At 41.9% G+C, this 21,562-nt stretch overlaps 1 protein-coding gene across 1 annotated transcript in view; it reads left to right on the top strand.

The window, feature by feature from the left end:
- The window catches only part of LOC139443314 (leucine-rich PPR motif-containing protein, mitochondrial-like), a 47,420-nt gene that overhangs the window by 11,383 nt on the left and 14,475 nt on the right, over positions 1-21,562 (top strand). The window contains exons 10-23 of the mRNA XM_071224295.1: positions 609-714; positions 1,545-1,582; positions 3,393-3,462; positions 5,246-5,382; positions 6,157-6,244; positions 7,457-7,560; positions 8,021-8,146; positions 8,914-8,988; positions 11,413-11,448; positions 11,855-11,988; positions 12,763-12,848; positions 13,900-14,113; positions 15,172-15,296; positions 16,438-16,544. Of these exons, the coding sequence (XP_071080396.1) occupies positions 609-714; positions 1,545-1,582; positions 3,393-3,462; positions 5,246-5,382; positions 6,157-6,244; positions 7,457-7,560; positions 8,021-8,146; positions 8,914-8,988; positions 11,413-11,448; positions 11,855-11,988; positions 12,763-12,848; positions 13,900-14,113; positions 15,172-15,296; positions 16,438-16,544 (1,446 nt within the window). The remainder of the gene's footprint in view (positions 1-608; positions 715-1,544; positions 1,583-3,392; positions 3,463-5,245; positions 5,383-6,156; positions 6,245-7,456; positions 7,561-8,020; positions 8,147-8,913; positions 8,989-11,412; positions 11,449-11,854; positions 11,989-12,762; positions 12,849-13,899; positions 14,114-15,171; positions 15,297-16,437; positions 16,545-21,562) is intronic.

The raw sequence follows: 21,562 nt of genomic DNA, 5'->3' as shown, positions 1-21,562 counted from the left end.
TCAGTGGGCTAGCTCTATGAAATCGGCATTTGTCAGGACTAGTACTTTGCAACATTAAACCCCATTTCACCTCACCTTGCCACTCATTTATCAATTTATACTTTTTCAGTATAAAATGTACTGATATGGCAACTATATATTTGCGTAATTTAGACTTTGGTATAACATTTTCATACAATATCAGGATTCGCATACAGTGTCTGAGCTGTGTTCGTCAAACAGTGAAGAAAAATATTTTTGTTTCTGGTAACATTCTTTGGCTAGTTCCAGATTGATGAGGAATTTCTAGAGGGTTAGAGACGTCATACCAATTCTTTGATGACACATTTACTGCTTCTGTGAGATCCTCAAACATAGTCACTTATCTTGTATTTTGCCTAAGACTGAATGCATTCTTTAGCTGGTCATGTGTTAAAAATCCCAAATATTCTCCGATTATGATTTTTTATCTGTCAACACCATACCTAAGCTTGTCAGTTTCACCAGACTGATAAACATAACACATACTACTTTCATCCATCTTTTAGCTGACATGATATTATTGAAAGAATGTTCAAAGCAGCATTCAGATTCAACTCTCTTACTGATCTATGTTACCACGGTTACAGCCACTTGACAGTGTGATGCAGCTGATGGAACGCCTCAAGGCAGATAACATGACTGTCGATGATATAAGTGACGTCGCCAGCACTGCCATAAGGATGGGGAAGACAGGTGAGAATTCACAGTTGAACAGCTGGTGTTGTCACCCCAGTGATTCTACGATTGTTCAAAGCAACCTTTTATTCCTGGAATAAGCATGATAAGAATGACAACAATGGTTTCGGTCAAACTCTGGTCCACTCTTTTGCTCACACATACGGAAACAAATGAACCGGTTTGGTGAGTCCAGGTGTAGTCATTATTGGGTGCAAAACTAATTCTATGTTACCATTCAGTTTTCTGGTGTGGAAATATGTTTTCTTTCTTCATGTATAAGCTAAATTCGATGTTGAAGAAAGCCCAGCCATGCATGGTAAATGAAATCAGTAGGGTGGGACGGGTAACTCAGGTACTCGGGTCAGGTAGGTACTTAAAAGGTCCTGTGGGTATGACCCAGGTACCCACAGGACTACCCGGACTTGTGGTTAGTCATGTGATGTATTGTTTAATGACTAAAATGATGTAGAACTATATGGTTACACAACAAGTCATTAATGTTTGCATTTCTCTCTGACTATGCATCCATTCCTTCTATGTTTGAATAAAGATGAGACTTCAGTCAACTTCCGTGTATGCTTGACCAGATTGTTTGATACGTGTATTCAAATACATTTTGTCCAGGGCTAAGGTCAAACTATTCCCAATCGGACATTTTGTACCTATCTCTTGAGACCTATCTCTTGAGACCTATAGGGGGTACCCAGCTAGTAAATTTGGACGTGTCCCAGCCCTAGAAATCAGCACATGTTCTTCTCTTGGAGCAGTAGAGTGAGTCTACAGATACCACTTTTGATGTATACTCCTCATGGAGCATGTGTATGCCATTGTTGTTACTGTTTCAGATTATGCTGTTGCTGCTATTGAAATGATGAAGTCTCTGGTGAGATAACGTACATACCATGCATGCTTCCTTGCTCATGTTGTAAGTGAGGTAGGATAGGAATGGCCTTATTGGCCAAGATGAGATGGTCGTGGGTTCAAGTCCCTTTGACTCTCAGCATGATACACGATACCCATGTTCATAGGTTCCCCAAAGTGGTAAATGTCTATGACCAGTTTGATCATTGGTTACAGATTAATATGAAAAAACTGAAATACTGTTTGAAGTGGCTTCTTTTCTGTCAAAGTTTAGGAAAGAGGCAAAGTAAGAGTCCTTTAACTCCCTTGCCTCAGGGAGATGGTAACAGGTACACCGTAACACTATTAGACACTTAGACACACTGGTGGATACACTGTTAGACACTGGTGGATACACTGTTAGACACTGGTAGATACACTGTTAGACACACTGGTAGATACACTGTTAGACACTGGTAGATACACTGTTAGACACTGGTAGATACACTGTTAGACACACTGGTAGATACACTGTTAGACACACTGGTAGATACACTGTTAGACACTGGTAGATACACTGTTACACACTGGTGGATACACTGTTAGACACTGGTGGATACACTGTTAGACACTGGTAGATACACTGTTAGACACACTGGTAGATACACTGTTAGACACTGGTAGATACACTGTTAGACACTGGTAGATACACTGTTAGACACTCGTAGATACACTGTTAGACACTGGTAGATACACTGTTAGACACTGGTAGATACACTGATAGACACTGGTAGATACACTGTTAGACACTGGTAGATACACTGTTGGACACACTGGTAGATACACTGTTAGACACTGGTAGATACACTGTTAGACACTGGTAGATACACTGTTAGACACTGGTAGATACACTGTTAGACACTGGTAGATACACTGGTAGACACTGGTAGATACACTGTTAGACACTGGTAGATACACTGTTAGACACACTGGTAGATACACTGTTAGACACTGGTAGATACACTGTTAGACACTGGTAGATACACTGTTAGACACTGGTAGATACACTGTTAGACACTGGTAGATACACTGATAGACACTGGTAGATACACTGTTAGACACTGGTAAATACACTGTTAGACGCTGGTAGATACACTGATAGACACTGGTAGATACACTGTTAGACACTGGGGGATACACTGTTAGACACTGGTAGATACACTGTTAGACACTGGTAGATACACTGTTAGACACTGGTAGATACACTGTTAGACACTGGTAGATACACTGATAGACACTGGTAGATACACTGTTAGACACTGGTAGATACACTGTTAGACACTGGTAGATACACTGTTAGACACTGGTAGATACACTGTTAGACACTGGTAGATACACTGTTAAACACTGGGGGATACACTGTTAGACACTGGTAGATACACTGGTAGACACTGGTAGATACACTGGTAGACACTGGTAGATACACTGTTAGACACTGGTGGATACACTGTTAGACACTGGTGGATACACTGTTAGACACTGGTGGATACACTGTTAGACACTGGTGGATACACTGTTAGACACTGGTAGATACACTGGTAGACACTGGTAGATACACTGTTAAACATACTGGTGAGCCAGATTCAGGCCTAAAAATACATATAATTTCTGAAATATTCCTGTCAACAAGTACTTCAAAGTGTTACAACAATAATCAAATTATTTCTGTAGAAACTAATGTCATATGTTATGCTTAAAAATTCCCATGGTCATAGACAGACATATTAAGACACTTCTTTTGAAATGAGACGAGATGAATTGTTTGTTGGAGAAGTTTCCTATTTCTTTGACAGAATCTGCCTGTGCGGACCCACTATTTCTGGCCAGCATTTTGTCAGTACCGAGACAAGGGAGATAAGCAAGGTGAGTACTGATTTATCAAGCATCGAGTTCGGAGGCCATACATGAATCTCAGGGCATATAGTTCGAGCACATTAATGAGAAAGCACAACAGTATCCAAATAAGAAACCTTTGAGTGTTTCATTTTGAAAACACTCTCAAAGAGACCTACAAACTCAGCACTCCCTATGTTACTTTGTGTCATCATTGTATGACTTTGTATCAACTGGCTGTGCCCAATTGGGTTAGAATAGGTGCTCAGCACTCTATTGCTGGTCTGGGAGGTGACTTAATTGAATCAGTGATTTGGTTAAGAATTGCCCAATAATATAACTTTAAAGATTTTTGATGCAATAATCGGAAACATTGTATCTGATTTTTATCAGGAATAATATATTCCAATATATTAATTGAATCAGTTACTTGGTTGCTTGTGTGTCATTGTACGCTGTCAGCATGGATGCTGCTCACCATACAAACAACTGGTTCGTCTCACGCAGACTTGATTGTTTACACCATTATATGTCTTTCGTCACCACTTACCCCTTTCCGTAACCTGCAAGAAGACTCGTCCCCCTATCGATGAATGTTATGTGCGAATATATGACAAACCAGTCAGAATTTGCTTATAACTGCAAGTACTTCGATCAAACAATCCCTCAGAAATAATTTTTGCTTTTACATGTCATGCATCTAAAAATATACCCTAGATACAGTTAAATATGTTCAATCATACTGTATGAAAACTGTAAGTCCAGATGTGTTTTAAATAGAATCTTGAATATATATTATACATGGGGGTAAATATACGGGAATCATTACGCAACGAGTTGACAATTCTTTTAACTATGCCCATTTGCTCTTTGATGGAACCTAGTGACCAAAATGCTCCTGAGAGGGGCACGAGTCGCTATTCGGCTTGTCATGGAATAACACGAGTTGGTCACGAATGCATTATATGCCAGGAACATTGCTGACTGTGGCATAGAAACAAAACTGACAAAAGCTACCTTTGTTGATATTCTGTAGCTTATTGATATCCTGGTGTAGATTATGAAGGATCAGGCTGTCCCATGTTTGACCGGACTGCTGGGGTGTCACTGTACCCCAGTGTGTGACTATGTTATGTCATCAACCACTCGTTTCTTTATCACAAACTACCTTGTTGCGTAACAAAAATTCACTCTGTCATTTACTGTGAATCTCCACCTTGGTGCCACCTGCCCTGATATGGCTAAAATGTTGCCAAAACCTTTATTAAATCAAGACTCGTGAAGATCTGGGGTAGAATAGGTCTTCAGCAACCCATGCTTGACGTAAAAGGCGATAATGCTTGTTGTAAGAGGCGACTAACGGGATCGGGTGGTCAGACTCTCTGACTTGGTTGAAGCATGTCATCATGTCCCAATTGCATGGATCAATGCTCAAGATGTAAGTTACTGGAATGTCTGATCCAGACTCGATTATTTACAGACCACTGTCATATGGCTGGAATATTGCTGAGTGTGGCATTAAACAACAAACCAACAAACAATAATGAAATACAACCCTGGCATTCTTTGATTGTCAATGTAATGTAGTAGTATCAGCATCCAGACCCGTGAGTGACCCTCGTGTTGCTTCATCCCCAGGTGTGGGGCGGTCGGGTAGCCTAGTGGTTTAAGCGTTCGCTCGTCATGCCGAAGACCCGGGTTCGATTCCTGACATGGTACAATGTGTGAAGCCCATTTCTGGTGTCCCCTGCCGTGATATTGCTGGAATATTGCTAAAAGCGGCGGAAAACCTCACTCACTCATTCATCCCCAGGTGTCATCACTACTGCGGAGAAGATGGTGAAGCTGTGTGACACGAGGTCCGATCAGCTTCAGACATACTTGACGTACATCTACCCTGCTCTCAAGAAGCTGGGGGAACCCCGAGACTGGCTGCTGACACTTCCAGTGGTAAGTCACTTGAGGAAAATGATGGCAAACCATGTTTAAGATAATTCTCAATAATCCAGTGTATTATGTATCCAGTCTATTATGATAAGACTGCCTCTGTGGCCTTGTGGTAGAGCGGGTCTGCCCGGAGAGCAGAGTGGTTTGATCCCAGCCAAAAGGCATTAAAAGATGGTACTTGTTGTTACCCTGCCTGGCGCTCGACATTAAGGGCCTAAAACAAGGACTGGACATCTCGGAGTCAGTAAACTGTCTGAGTTGGGTATTCATGTTAAACTGAGACATGGTATCTCGGTTGGCTAGGACTATAAAATCGGCATCAGTCCAGAATAGTACAGGCTGCCACACAAACACACACGCACACATGCATGCACATCACCATATGAGTGCAATAATCTTGAACGTTACACTAAACCCCAGTATGCCTCAACTCTCATCTATTATGATAATACCCCACCATACCTTCATTTTGAAAGTGTTGTCATCATCTCTCCTGTCTCTAATGTAGAACAGGATTTCTCTCGCTCTTTAAGAGGTATGTCATTGAACAGTTGTAGGTATGGTAGTGAATGGGTCGAGGGTATTTATTCTTCATAGAATGGAGATCTAAAACACTGGCATAAGACTGATTTGCTTGCGACTGGTATGCCTCACTTAGTCTCATTACACTGAACACGCCAAACTCTAGAACTCAATCCACTCACTCACACTGGTTAAATTAAACCATATTTTCATATCTGTATCAAGTTATCTAACAACGTCGAGTGCACATTTCAGAATGCTGGTTTTCGAGCTGAGGATGTGAACTTTGTAAATATGGTATGGATTTTGGATACAGAGGGACCTGAAGCAGCCTGGGACTATGGTAAAATGTTTAAGATCTGGAATATACGTCTTTTATACACGCCATGGGATTGTTCTCTGGTATTTGTCCAGTACTGTGTAATATGGGCATCAGATGGTCACAATGTGTCTCTTTCTTGACTGCATGTCATTGCTCCCCAACTATGTGGATTGTAGCTCATGCTTTCAACCGTGTTTTTTTGCCTAAATTCAATCATTGACTTCCTGTCCTTGCATGCTTGATACTTACATCCTGTCCGGTACATACCTCTCTACGTTAAGATAAGAGAACACCTCTATTGAAGGTTGCCTCAGGTGCACCCAGAGCAGACTTTGGCTACCTATTGTAAAAGACGGCTCCATGGGTTCTTGAGCCAATCAGTTGTCAGCTTTCTGAAACAATTCGGTTTCTTTATATAACCAGCTCAATTCAGAAATTTCTATTGGCACAATTGAAAACTCACAGAGTACATAAATATGGTACGCCCATGTTGTTTCATGGATGCCACAGATTTTAGAAACGACTGGATGTATGGAAATAGCTACAATTCAAAGGCTTCACAATACTTTCTACTTTGAAACTTGTCTTGATAGTTTGTTTTTGAGATGCAGAACTCAGATATGCTGGTTTGAATGCTTGGCTCACTCTTACCATGACTTTAGAAGCCTTGATGCTGATTGGTTCCCTCACTGGTTGTTCAAATGTTCTACCTCTTCAATACAAGGATAATCATTCCCTCATCTGTATCTATGCTTGTTGTAAGAGGCGACTAATGGGATCAGGTGGTCAGGCTAGCTGACTTGGTTGATGCATGTCATTGATCCCAATTGCATGGATCGATGCTCATGATTTCAATCACTGCATTGTCTGGTCCAGACTCGATTATTTACCGACCGCCGTCATATAGCTGGAATATTGCTGAGTGCGGCGTTAAACAACAGAACAACCAACCAAATCTCATTTGTATCAGAGGCAAATACTTCATCTTTCAAATAAATCGAGGCAGTGTTAGAAATAGGGGAGTACTGGGGCCCTAAGGTATTCTAAGGTAGTTGAATCTGGGCACCCTCTAAATCTTTAACTGTTACCATGAGGATTGGTACAAGAAACCCCTTGATTGTCATTTCCAACACTGTACATAGTAAGGGCTGAAATGTCTTCTGCACTGTCACTTGTAACGTTAACATTTATGATACTGAGCAGATTAATCATGTTTGTTTACTTCCTTTACAGCAAAGGACAAGAAAGTTCATGGCAATATCAAAATATTTAGGAGAATAGCTTCTAAAATTGACCATGTGAGAAATCTGGATTCATCCTGGGAGTATTTGTTCAAGGTGAGTGACAGCGATAGAGTGAGGAACTGTAACTAAGTACTGAGGTCAGCACTTATCTACTTATCATTGGTTTGATCCTCTGATTTACCTTGACAACGATCCTTGGTCTATTGGAACTAGTGCTCCTGGGTCCACCAATGTCGTCAATGTCTACGTCCAACATTACACTGACAGGCCATGATATGTAACTGTTATTTTGATGCAGAGATTTACTATGACTGACAGGTACTTTGCAGACTTTGTGCATGTTATCTCAACATCTCTGTGCATTTTTTGGACGAAAAATGAATGTGGACATGCTTTTTGAGCACAAATGAAAGAAAACAACTGACATTTAGCAATGGTCAATATGTTTAGTGGGTCAAACTGTCAATGACTCTAGATGTTGATAAAAAGTCTTCATATGTTTACTATATGCATATTATGCTGTGACATTTGTTGTTGAATGGTGTTGTTTCAGGTGATCCTGCATGGTTTCCAGGGGGCAAATCTGGAGAAGGTGACCAGCCATGTGTTACAGGAGATCATCAACGCCAATCCGGGCAGGGAGATACTAGGCAAAATTCTTGGTTTTGTTACAGAAAATGTAAGTAACAACAACATGTTTCATTTTCTGTTTAACTTATCTTGAGTTCGATCCCACGTCATACCGATTATGATGCTTAGTTGGTCTTTTACAAAATGTGAAAGAGTCCAGGCCAAATTTATTTCTGGTCTTACAGATGGTATTGCTGATATATGGTACGGTAACTGCTATTTATCTTTCCAGATTTGATTATTACATGCCACCTTGATATAGCTGTAATATTATTAACCGTGGCATTAAACAAGAAGCAGTTGATTAGAGATAATAAGTTGTTGGGAAGGCAATTAGAGTAGGTAATTGCCATGGTGTTTTCTAGAGCTGCGCGGTTTACCACATTTTAAAATACTCATGAATATGTTTGAAAAACACCTGTATATTTTTTTTTTTAAAATCATGCATATTTTTATCTTGTTGGCAAAGTTTACATGACAAGTTCAAATTGAAATTTTGAAATTAAGAAATTAGCAAATGAATCCTGTAATAATAAATGCGAAACTATTTGCGGCTAACTTTTGGTAGAAAATGTGTCCACCACAGCAACATCCAACAAAATGGTGGACGACTATGAAGTTATCAAAAACGTGTCCTGATGTCATTTTTTTTTTTTTTACTCAGGTTCATAACAAATTACAGATGAAAGAACGCATGTTATATATTATACATACATGAATCATTATTGCAATATATTGCAATACCAAAGTCAGGTCAATACCCATGGCTCGTGCTCTCTATTGATTTGTTCAAGTGTGTTGTGTTTTGTTGCACAGAACATGCTGTCTAGCCATGAAGAGCAGAGCAAGCTTGTGGCCATGCTGCAGAATGCCCCTGCATCAGTCACTGAGGTAGGTCAATGTACGATCTTCCACATCCACCATCCAGAATAGACTGCTAATGTTTGATGTTTGACTGGTAGCTGGGCTGATTGTGTGTCATGTCCTGATGGATTGTATCACTGTGCATGCTTTCAGTCGCTGGTTTCTTGGATCAGTTACAAGCTGTAGAGACCCGTGAAGATCTGGGGTAGAATAGGTCTCCAGCAACTTGTGCTTGAAGTAACAGGCAACTATCTCGTCGTAAGACGCTACTAATGGGATCAGGCTCATTGACTTGGTTAAGGCATGTCATCGTATCCCAATTGCGTAGATCGTTGCTCATCACTGGACTGTCTGGTCCAGCCTCTATTATTTACAGACCGCTGTTATATAGTTGGATTATTGCTGAGTGCTTCGATAAACAACAAACAAAATACAAGCGGTAGTGAAATGGCTGGCATGTTATGGACTGCGGCTCTAACAACATTCACTCACTCACTCAAAGGGGCTTAATCACTAGTGTGCCTGGTCCTACGTTATAATGAATCAATCCTGGAAAATTGGCGAGCGATCCTGCACATTGCTGTTTCATTCCTTCTCGGACTTCGGTCTCAAAGGGTTGTTTGGACAATGAATATGCATGAATTTTGCTAAATGTCCTGTGCATGACGATACTCTTAAGCAGAAAGGGAATTACCTTGACTGTAATTTTGATCTCCAACATTCTGTAGTAGCAAAAGTAGTCCTCCTTAATTTTTTACATTCATTGGGAAATGAATGCAATAACACATGACCAATTCAGCTAATCAGAATCCAGGAATATCAATGAACACAAAGAAAATTTTATTATTTTATATTACAATAAACATAACACAGCAATTCTGTCAAGACTTGAAAACTCTGTTCAAATTGTTTTCAAATCACAATAATTACCTTTGATTGACACATCTTATTTGAAAGTATTTTCACTTTGTAAGCTAATGCTTATTGGAATGTGCAGTTCCTGGACTGATCAAACATTTTGATGCAAACCACTCTGAAACTTGACTTAAAGTTTTGTACACAATGGTGCAACCTTTAGAGACACACCATGAAGCAGGTCATGTAGCACTTTTCCAGCTGAGCCTACGATGTGATGTGATCAGTTTGGCACTTTTAGAATACAGTACCACAACTTCTCAGGAGGATGATCTCTGCCTTAGGTCACATATCTCGAAGACAAGCAACCAGTTTTTATGAGAATCCATTGGATGCGAACTTGCGACCTTTGGATTGTTAGCCCAACAGCTAACCGACAATGCTACTTCCACACTGTTAAACTTTGTTCAAATTTACCTTGTCATGAATAAGATGTTATGGTACTGAACGGAAAGGGTCGAATTGATCACGGACACTCACGAAGGTTACGGATAACCATCGTGTCTTGTGACTTCTGTATACGAACACACATGAGTGATCCCAAGCCATATGGCACACTCGTCCCATTCTGTAATTTACTGGTTCTGAGTGGTGAGGAATGAGCTGATGTGACGTGGTCAGCTCCAGGTGTCAGACATTAAATTCACAAGAACTCATGAAGAACAGAGTTTTAATAATTCTTGGGGGGATTTTGTCACAGAAAAATGATAACATGGATCATAGTAACAAATTAGGAAGACATAGGCGTGTCTACTGACGCCATGAGTCAGCTTTGGAATCATTACTGACGAAGTGTAGTGAGTAAAAGTGGCTTGGGTGGAAATTCCATGACAGTTTTCTGTAGCCAAAACATTTGACATGAAACTATTTCATCCTGCCCACTCAATGTTTTTGTGAGAAGAATAAATGCATCTGAAAATGTGAAAGCAAAAAAGGAACCAAGAATTCCCTGACAAGTGCATGTATTTGCATGCTTCGTGTCTTGGCTCCCATGCTTGAAAATGCATTAGAAGGGCTCACAAAGCCTTGTGTCCATCCTTATCATTATGAATTTAACTGATATATTGTGAGAGTAGCCCCACGGTAGACAGTGTTTGGACCAGTGAAGTTTAGGTGTAGGCCCATGCAATCTCAATAGAAACATACCAAATAAGCTGCTTTCCTGTGCATAATAATTAAGACTACCGAATTGAAAAAATAAAATATGCATATTTTGTTCCTATTTACAATCCATTCACCCACGTGAATTAAGTTGAAACAGAACTAAAAAATATATTGAAAATATAAATGTTTTCATAAACTGGCGCCTATAATATATATATATGTAATAAACACATATTGAAAACTCTCAACATTGCTGGGCTTATTCAATGACATTGCATGTAGAGATGATAGATCACTGAGAGGAACTTATGCATACGTGTTTGAAAATATTGTGGAACTGTATTCTTAAGGTCGGTCAAGCTTTTAATTCAAGTACTAATGTTTCAGTACAGTGAACAATAAAAATAATGTCAACTCACTTTCTAATTTCAGAAATTGGTAGAATCGAGGGGACTTAGCAGACATTTGGTAAGTGCAAACTTTTTTTTATTTAAGTTGATTATGGAAATGAGTACTTTGTAGAAAAGAATATTTTCAAATAATTGTCGTTCAAATTGGTCAGTTCAAGACTTTTTAAAAAACTCTCTCTTCCAAATCAAATTCCTTATTGATCAACGTAGAAGCATATTATGGTCTTCGAGTCTAATGGTGCGAATGGGTGGTCAGGCTCCCTGACTGGGTTGATGTATGTCATCGTATCCCAATTGCGTAGATTGATGCTCATGATGTCAATCACTGGATCATCTGGTCCAATCATTTACAGACCACGTCATATAGCTTGAATATTGCTGAGTGCAGTGTTAAACAACAAAGAAAAAGAAAAAAAAGCATATTATGCCCAACAAGATTAAGTGCACTGCATTTTCTATTGCAGACCTTGAACCAAGAGGAAGAGTGTAGTCCAGAACAGGGACACAATGTCAGCTTCCCTGTACTTCAGAGACGTGGACACCAGTATGCCACACAGACCCGGGATGTTCATGCTGCACTACAGAGCCTGGACCGAATGTGAGTGTGAGGTTGTCTGCTAACTAGATGTTGCACAAACAGCTCCTACATGGGGAATTTGTCGGATTCAAATGACCCCCCAATGGTTTTTTTGCTGTGAGAATTACAAAACAAGAATCCAGTGAACAATTAGTTTATCAATAGTTCTTTACAAAAGTTATAGTCAATTAATTTTTTTAGTGAGTAAGTTTTGTTTTACGCTGTTTTTAGCAATATCTCAGCAATATCATGGCGGGGACACCAGAAATGGACTTCACACATTGTACCCATGAGAAAAAATTTCAACCCGGGTCTTCGGCGTGCCAAGTGAACGCTTAAACCACTATGCTATCACACCGCCCTTTTTTTTTAAAAATATGTCAGATGTTGGAAGCATGTGTCTTTATTTTCAAACAAATGTAGACCAAGTAAATATTCATTTGTGCACTGCTTGTTAGCTAGGAGTGAATGAGTGAGTTTGGTTTAACGCCGCTTTTAACATTATTCCAGTTATATCACAGCGTGTCAGCTTAATGTGGGAGGAAAGCTCGAAATGATGCGGGTCTCAGACGTTTACCGCTTCGGTGAAACCCACGAGCACGGGTATGGTGCTGACAAACCTAGAAACATAATCAGGGTGAACCGGGATTCGAACCCACAATCATAGGTTTCTGGCGTCGCCAAGGGACACAACTCTGCACAGTGAATCGTGGCACCTTAGACGACTTGGCCACCCGTGCCCCTGTCAGCTAGGGTGTTTGTATGTCTATACACATATATATTATGTTTTGTCAGAGAGGTGATGTATCCTGAACGTTCTGACTACCATGGTCTGGTTCTAGCAGTTGCTCATCTACTAATACAAGAAGGACAGCAGGATGGTAAGTGTTGTGTTATTCTTGATGGTTAGTGTTGTGTTTGGCTGAATGGTTAGTGTTGTGTTAGGCTTGATGTTAAGTGTTGTCTTATTCTTGATGGTTAGTGTTGTGTTAGGCTTTAAAGTAAGTGTTGTGTTAAGCTGGATGGTAAGTGTTGTGTTAGACCTGATGTTTGGTGTTGTGTTTGGCTGGATGGTTAGTGTTGTGTTAGACTTGATGTTTAGTGTTGTGTTAGGCTTTAAAGTAAGTGTTGTGTTAAGCCGGATGGTTAGTGTTGTATTAGACCTGATGTTTAGTGTTGTGTTAGGCTGGATGGTTAGTGTTGTGTTAGACTTGATGTTTAGTGTTGTGTTAGGCTTTAAAGTAAGTGTTGAGTTAGGCTGGATGGTTAGTATTGTGTTAGACTGAATGGTTAGTGTTGTGTTAGGCTTGATGTTAAGTGCTGTCTTATTCTTGATAGTTTGTGTTCTTAGGCTGGATGGTTAGTGTTGTGTTTGGGTGGATGGTTAATGTTGAGTTAGGCTGGATGGTTAGTATTGTGTTAGACTGAATGGTTAGTTTTGTGTTAGGCTTGATGTTAAGTGTTGTCTTATTCTTGATAGTTTGTGTTCTTAGGTTGGATGGTTAGTATTGTGTTAAACTGGATGGTTAATGTTGTGTTAAGCTGGATGGTTAGTGTTGTGTTAGGTTTGATGGTTAGTGTTGTGTTAGGCTTGATGGTTAGTGTTGTGTTAAGCTGGATGGTAAGCGGTGTGTTAGGCTTGATGGTTAGTGTTGTGTATGGCTTGATGGTTAGTATTAAGTTAGGCTTGATGGTTAGTGTTGTGTATGGCTTGATGGTTAGTGTTGTGTTAGGTTTGATGGTTAGTGTTGTGTTAGGCTTGATGGTTAGTATTGTGTTAGGCTTGATGGTTAGTGTTAGTAGACAGTGTAATGTTTGAGTGAGTTGGGTTTGTCCTCTCTACCAGTTATAGTTCACAGTTCAGCATAGATAGAGATGGTTGTCATTAGTCCAGGTTGTTGATTGTTGAGAAGTGACACTTTATTTCCACAGAGGCCCTGGTGCGACTAGGGAATTACTCTGACAAGTGGAGGCACCAACTGCTGAAGACCAGGACCGGCACGATGAGGGCAGACTGCAGCAAGCTGGTCAAGACTATCTCCAGTGCCTCTTATGGTGCTAGACTGGTGGAATCTCTGGTGTATTTTGGATACCTTGACACGGCGCATCCTGTGTTGAACACATACATGGAGGCACTGCTAAACAGGTAGGTAGTATCATACTGTGGATTGTCCACTGATGCACCTGTTCAGATTCCTGAGTGAGTCAATATAGGCTTAAATAATTTTTACAATTATCACTATCTCCCTGTGCAGAGCTCCAGGTGACTTTTTTAGCAATTGAGGTTTTGCTCGAAGGTTTCTATTTTAATTGGGTTATTACATTTTTCATTGGGTAACCATTATTTGTTCACTCATCTATTCATCACATTATTGGGTTTTTCCTAAAATGAGTAAACATTTTGAGATTTAAGGGTTCTAACTATAGGTTTGACCCAGAAAGTAAATTGGCTCATATTTGTGTTTCGGAATTAGCACCATTGTACACATGCTGAAAAAGCTTCATGGGGTATTTACGTATGATGTTATTATATATTTAATGCATGCATTTCTGTATGCAAGTTGATTGAAAGTAATTGTTTTTAAAAAAAAATTGGGGGGTATTTTATGCAAAAATTCGCAGCTTATCTGTAGCTCTGCCCTCTGGGCATTCTGGGTTAGCAAAAGTCCTGTGAGTTTGGTACGAGTCAGTTAATTGTGATTGTGGGTCATTTCATCTTAATAGGTGTGGAACATAGCTCATATATATCAGATACTGGTTTGTCTCTTCCAGATTTGATTGTTTACAGGCAATTGTTATATGGCTGGAATATTTGTAAGTGTGATGTTAACAACAAGCAAGCAATAGCACTATCTCCATAATGGAATGGACTTCACCCATATAGCTTTAGGTAATGATCACTGGGCTGAATCACTGCCTGATGTAGTTTGTTAACCTGAACAGATAAGGTCTCACATCATTTGTCTTGGAAACTACAGTAAACTATGATTATGACATGTATAATGAACTCAAAGGGACCACTTTGTTTAGTTCTTAATAACCCTAGTTCGTTATGAGCATATATACAGCATATATACAGTAAATGGCCAGGACCAACATACAGTTTGTTATATCCATCAGTTTGTTATAAACATGTACCGGTTACTGGTGAGTGACTGCTAGACTAGGCCTCAGTGTGTGTAAGGTTGTATTTGATCATTCCAGCAAATATTTACATGAAGTCACAGAAGGAGTGATGTACACTGCTTCCAAGTACAGCTGGATACCAAAGCTGAATGATGTCATCCTCTGGCTCATCACTACAGGGGAAACCCAGGCATTGCAGACAGGTGAGTCTGTGTTTAATCCTAGGCACTGCAGACAGGTTAGTCTGTGTTTAATCCCAGGCACTGCAGACAGGTGAGTCTGTGTTTAATCCCAGGCACTGCAGACAGGTGAGTCTGTGTTTAATCCCAGGCACTGCAGACAGGTGAGTCTGCGTTTAATCCTAGGCACTGCAGACAGGTGAGTCTGTGTTTAATCCTAGGCACTGCAGACAGGTGAGTCTGTGTTTAATCCCAGGCACTGCAGACAGGTGAGTCTGTGTTTAATCCTAGGCACTGCAGACAGGTGAGTCTGTGTTTAATCCCAGGCACTGCAGACAGGTGAGTCAGCGTTTAATCCTAGGCACTGCAGACAGGTGAGTCTGTGTTTAGTCCCAGGCACTGCAGACAGGTGAGTCTGTGTTTAATCCCAGGCACTGCAGACAGGTGAGTCTGTGTTTAATCCTAGGCGCTGCAGACAGGTGAGTCTGTGTTTAATCCTAGGCACTGCAGACAGGTGAGTCTGTGTTTAATCCCAGGCACTGCAGACAGGTGAGTCTGTGTTTAATCCTAGGCACTGCAGACAGGTGAGTCTGTGTTTAATCCCAGGCACTGCAGACAGGTGAGTCAGCGTTTAATCCTAGGCACTGCAGACAGGTGAGTCTGTGTTTAGTCCCAGGCACTGCAGACAGGTGAGTCTGTGTTTAATCCCAGGCACTGCAGACAGGTGAGTCTGTGTTTAATCCCAAGCATTGCAGACAGGTGAGTCTGTGTTTAATCCCAAGCATTGCAGACAGGTGAGTCTGTGTTTAATCCCAAGCATTGCAGACAGGTGAGTCAGTGTTTAATCCCAAGCATTGCAGACAGGTGAGTCAGTGTTTAATCCCAAGCATTGCAGACAGGTGAGTCTGTGTTTAATCCCAGGTACTGCAGACAGGAAAGTCTTGGATAACACTCAGCAGTGACTGTCTTTAAAACAAGTTTGATATTTGCAGTTAATCTTACACCCTAAGATGGGAAATTAAATAATTTACATCTCTGCATAACTTTATAGTCACAGACACACCGATGTGTTAAATTTATTAACTTATATAAATGTTAGTCATAATCCTCACAGAGGATTTTGTGAGATTTTCATGCCATTATCTAACTTTCTGTCGCTGTTTAGTGGTTGATACAGCAACTGGTCTTCTCGGACAACAGGAAGCCATCGTACGATTGATTGAAGGTTTTCTTAGATGTGGACAACACCAGAAGGTTTCCAAACTTTTAAAGGTGAGTGGAAAAAAGTGGTGCTATTGTGGGCATTCCTGCAATTGCAATAGTATTGTGATAGTTAGGACACTCTTGTCCAGTTGCCCCTGTGTCATGCAGTGGTCAGTGTATAGGAAGGTACCTGGGTATATGTCTGTATACGGGAAGGTACCTGGGGTATATATCTGTGTGCAGGAAGGTACCTGGGTATATGTCTGTGTACGGGAAGGTACCTGGGGTATATATCTGTGTACAGGAAGGTACCTGGGGTATATATCTGTGTGCAGGAAGGTACCTGGGTATATGTCTGTGTACGGGAAAGTACCTGGGGTATATATCTGTGTACAGGAAGGTACCTGGGGTATATGTCAGTGTACAGGAAGGTACCTGGGGTATATATCTGTGTGCAGGAAGGTACCTGGGGTATATGTCAGTGTACAGGAAAGTACCTGGGGTATATGTCTGTGTACGGGAAGGTACCTGGGGTATATATCTGTGTGCAGGAAGGTACCTGGGGTATATATCTGTGTGCAGGAAGGTACCTGGGGTATATATCTGTGTACAGGAAGGTACCTGGGGTATATGTCAGTGTACAGGAAGGTACCTGGGGTATATATCTGTGTACAGGAAGGTACCTGGGGTATATATCTGTGTACAGGAAGGTACCTGCGGTATATGTCAGTGTACAGGAAGGTACCTGGGATATATATCTGTGTGCAGGAAGGTACCTGGGGTATATATCTGTGTGCAGGAAGGTACCTGGGTATATGTCTGTGTACGGGAAGGTACCTGGGGTATATATCTGTGTGCAGGAAGGTACCTGGGGTGTATATCTGTGTACAGGAAGGTACCTGGGGTATATATCTGTGTACAGGAAGGTACCTGGGGTATATATCTGTGTGCAGGAAGGTACCTGGGTATATGTCTGTGTACGGGAAGGTACCTGGGGTATATATCTGTGTGCAGGAAGGTACCTGGGGTATATGTCAGTGTGCAGGAAGGTACCTGGGTATATGTCAGTGTACAGGAAGGTACCTGGGGTATATGTCTGTGTACGGGAAGGTACCTGGGGTATATATCTGTGTGCAGGAAGGTACCTGGGGTATATATCTGTGTGCAGGAAGGTACCTGGGGTATATATCTGTGTACAGGAAGGTACCTGGGGTATATGTCAGTGTACAGGAAGGTACCTGGGGTATATATCTGTGTACAGGAAGGTACCTGGGGTATATATCTGTGTACAGGAAGGTACCTGGGGTATATGTCTGTATACAGGAAGGTACCTTGGGTATATATCTGTGTGCAGGAAGGTACCTGGGGTATATATCTGTGTACAGGAAGGTACCTGGGGTATATGTCAGTGTACAGGAAGGTACCTGGGATATATATCTGTGTGCAGGAAGGTACCTGGGGTATATGTCAGTGTACAGGAAGGTACCTGGGGAATATATCTGTGTACAGGAAGGTACCTGGGGTATATATCTGTGTACAGGAAGGTACCTGGGGTATATATCTGTGTGCAGGAAGGTACCTGGGGTATATGTCATTGTACAGGAAGGTACCTGGGATATATATCTGTGTGCAGGAAGGTACCTGGGGTATATGTCAGTGTACAGGAAGGTACCTGGGGTATATATCTGTACAGGAAGGTACCTGGGGTATATGTCAGTGTACAGGAAGGTACCTGGGGTATATGTCAGTGTACAGGAAGGTACCTGGGGTGTATATCTGTGTACAGGAAGGTACCTGGGGTATATATCTGTGTACAGGAAGGTACCTGGGGTATATATCTGTGTGCAGGAAGGTACCTGGGTATATGTCTGTGTACGGGAAGGTACCTGGGGTATATATCTGTGTGCAGGAAGGTACCTGGGGTATATATCTGTGTACAGGAAGGTACCTGGGGTATATGTCATTGTACAGGAAGGTACCTGGGGTATATATCTGTGTGCAGGAAGGTACCTGGGGTATATGTCTGTGTGCAGGAAAGTACCTGGGGTATATATCTGTGTACAGGAAGGTACCTGGGGTATATGTCATTGTACAGGAAGGTACCTGGGGTATATATCTGTGTGCAGGAAGGTACCTGGGGTATATATCTGTGTGCAGGAAAGTACCTGGGGTATATATCTGTGTACAGGAAGGTACCTGGGGTATATGTCATTGTACAGGAAGGTACCTGGGGTATATATCTGTGTGCAGGAAGGTACCTGGGGTATATGTCTGTGTACAGGAAGGTACCTGGGATATATATCTGTGTGCAGGAAGGTACCTGGGGTATATATCTGTGTACAGGAAGGTACCTGGGGTATATGTCTGTGTACAGGAAGGTACCTTGGGTATATATCTGTGTGCAGGAAGGTACCTGGGGTATATATCTGTGTACAGGAAGGTACCTGGGGTATATGTCAGTGTACAGGAAGGTACCTGGGATATATATCTGTGTGCAGGAAGGTACCTGGGGTATATATCTGTGTACAGGAAGGTACCTGGGGTATATGTCAGTGTACAGGAAGGTACCTGGGGTATATATCTGTGTGCAGGAAGGTACCTGGGGTATATGTCAGTGTACAGGAAGGTACCTGGGGTATATGTCTGTGTACGGGAAGGTACCTGGGGTATATATCTGTGTGCAGGAAGGTACCTGGGGTATATATCTGTGTGCAGGAAGGTACCTGGGGTATATATCTGTGTACAGGAAGGTACCTGGGGTATATGTCAGTGTACAGGAAGGTACCTGGGATATATATCTGTGTGCAGGAAGGTACCTGGGGTATATATCTGTGTGCAGGAAGGTACCTGGGTATATGTCTGTGTACGGGAAGGTACCTGGGGTATATATCTGTGTGCAGGAAGGTACCTGGGGTGTATATCTGTGTACAGGAAGGTACCTGGGGTATATATCTGTGTACAGGAAGGTACCTGGGGTATATATCTGTGTGCAGGAAGGTACCTGGGTATATGTCTGTGTACGGGAAGGTACCTGGGGTATATATCTGTGTGCAGGAAGGTACCTGGGGTATATGTCAGTGTGCAGGAAGGTACCTGGGTATATGTCAGTGTACAGGAAGGTACCTGGGGTATATGTCTGTGTACGGGAAGGTACCTGGGGTATATATCTGTGTGCAGGAAGGTACCTGGGGTATATATCTGTGTGCAGGAAGGTACCTGGGGTATATATCTGTGTACAGGAAGGTACCTGGGGTATATGTCAGTGTACAGGAAGGTACCTGGGGTATATATCTGTGTACAGGAAGGTACCTTGGGTATATATCTGTGTACAGGAAGGTACCTGGGGTATATGTCTGTATACAGGAAGGTACCTTGGGTATATATCTGTGTGCAGGAAGGTACCTGGGGTATATATCTGTGTACAGGAAGGTACCTGGGGTATATGTCAGTGTACAGGAAGGTACCTGGGATATATATCTGTGTGCAAGAAGGTACCTGGGGTATATGTCAGTGTACAGGAAGGTACCTGGGGAATATATCTGTGTACAGGAAGGTACCTGGGGTATATATCTGTGTACAGGAAGGTACCTGGGGTATATGTCTGTGTACAGGAAGGTACCTGGGATATATATCTGTGTGCAGGAAGGTACCTGGGGTATATATCTGTGTACAGGAAGGTACCTGGGGTATATGTCTGTGTACAGGAAGGTACCTTGGGTATATATCTGTGTGCAGGAAGGTACCTGGGGTATATATCTGTGTACAGGAAGGTACCTGGGGTATATGTCAGTGTACAGGAAGGTACCTGGGATATATATCTGTGTGCAGGAAGGTACCTGGGGTATATATCTGTGTACAGGAAGGTACCTGGGGTATATGTCAGTGTACAGGAAGGTACCTGGGGTATATATCTGTGTGCAGGAAGGTACCTGGGGTATATGTCAGTGTACAGGAAGGTACCTGGGGTATATGTCTGTGTACGGGAAGGTACCTGGGGTATATATCTGTGTGCAGGAAGGTACCTGGGGTATATATCTGTGTGCAGGAAGGTACCTGGGGTATATATCTGTGTACAGGAAGGTACCTGGGGTATATGTCAGTGTACAGGAAGGTACCTGGGGTATATATCTGTGTACAGGAAGGTACCTGGGGTATATATCTGTGTGCAGGAAGGTACCTGGGGTATATGTCAGTGTACAGGAAGGTACCTGGGATATATATCTGTGTGCAGGAAGGTACCTGGGGTATATATCTGTGTGCAGGAAGGTACCTGGGTATATGTCTGTGTACAGGAAGGTACCTGGGGTATATATCTGTGTGCAGGAAGGTACCTGGGGTGTATATCTGTGTACAGGAAGGTACCTGGGGTATATATCTGTGTACAGGAAGGTACCTGGGGTATATATCTGTGTGCAGGAAGGTACCTGGGTATATGTCTGTGTACGGGAAGGTACCTGGGGTATATATCTGTGTGCAGGAAGGTACCTGGGGTATATGTCAGTGTGCAGGAAGGTACCTGGGTATATGTCAGTGTACAGGAAGGTACCTGGGGTATATGTCTGTGTACAGGAAGGTACCTGGGGTATATATCTGTGTACAGGAAGGTACCTGGGGTATATATCTGTGTGCAGGAAGGTACCTGGGGTATATGTCATTGTACAGGAAGGTACCTGGGGTATATATCTGTGTACAGGAAGGTACCTGGGGTGTATATCTGTGTACAGGAAGGTACCTGGGGTATATATCTGTGTACAGGAAGGTACCTGGGGTATATATCTGTGTGCAGGAAGGTACCTGGGTATATGTCTGTGTGCGGGAAGGTACCTGGGGTATATGTCTATACAGGAAGGTACCTGGGGTATATGTCATTGTACAGGAAAGTACCTGGGGTATATATCTGTGTGCAGGAAGGTACCTGGGGTATATGTCAGTGTACAGGAAGGTACCTGGGATATATATCTGTGTGCAGGAAGGTACCTGGGGTATATATCTGTGTACAGGAAGGTACCTGGGGTATATGTCTGTGTACAGGAAGGTACCTTGGGTATATATCTGTGTGCAGGAAGGTACCTGGGGTATATATCTGT

Source organism: Haliotis cracherodii, unplaced genomic scaffold, assembly GCF_022045235.1.
Source record: "Haliotis cracherodii isolate W230 unplaced genomic scaffold, xgHalCrac1.p SCAF_5, whole genome shotgun sequence".
NCBI classification, from domain to species: domain Eukaryota; kingdom Metazoa; phylum Mollusca; class Gastropoda; order Lepetellida; family Haliotidae; genus Haliotis; species Haliotis cracherodii.
The sequence above is the reverse complement of the archived record's forward strand: the minus strand, read 5'-3'. Positions and strand labels throughout refer to the sequence as shown.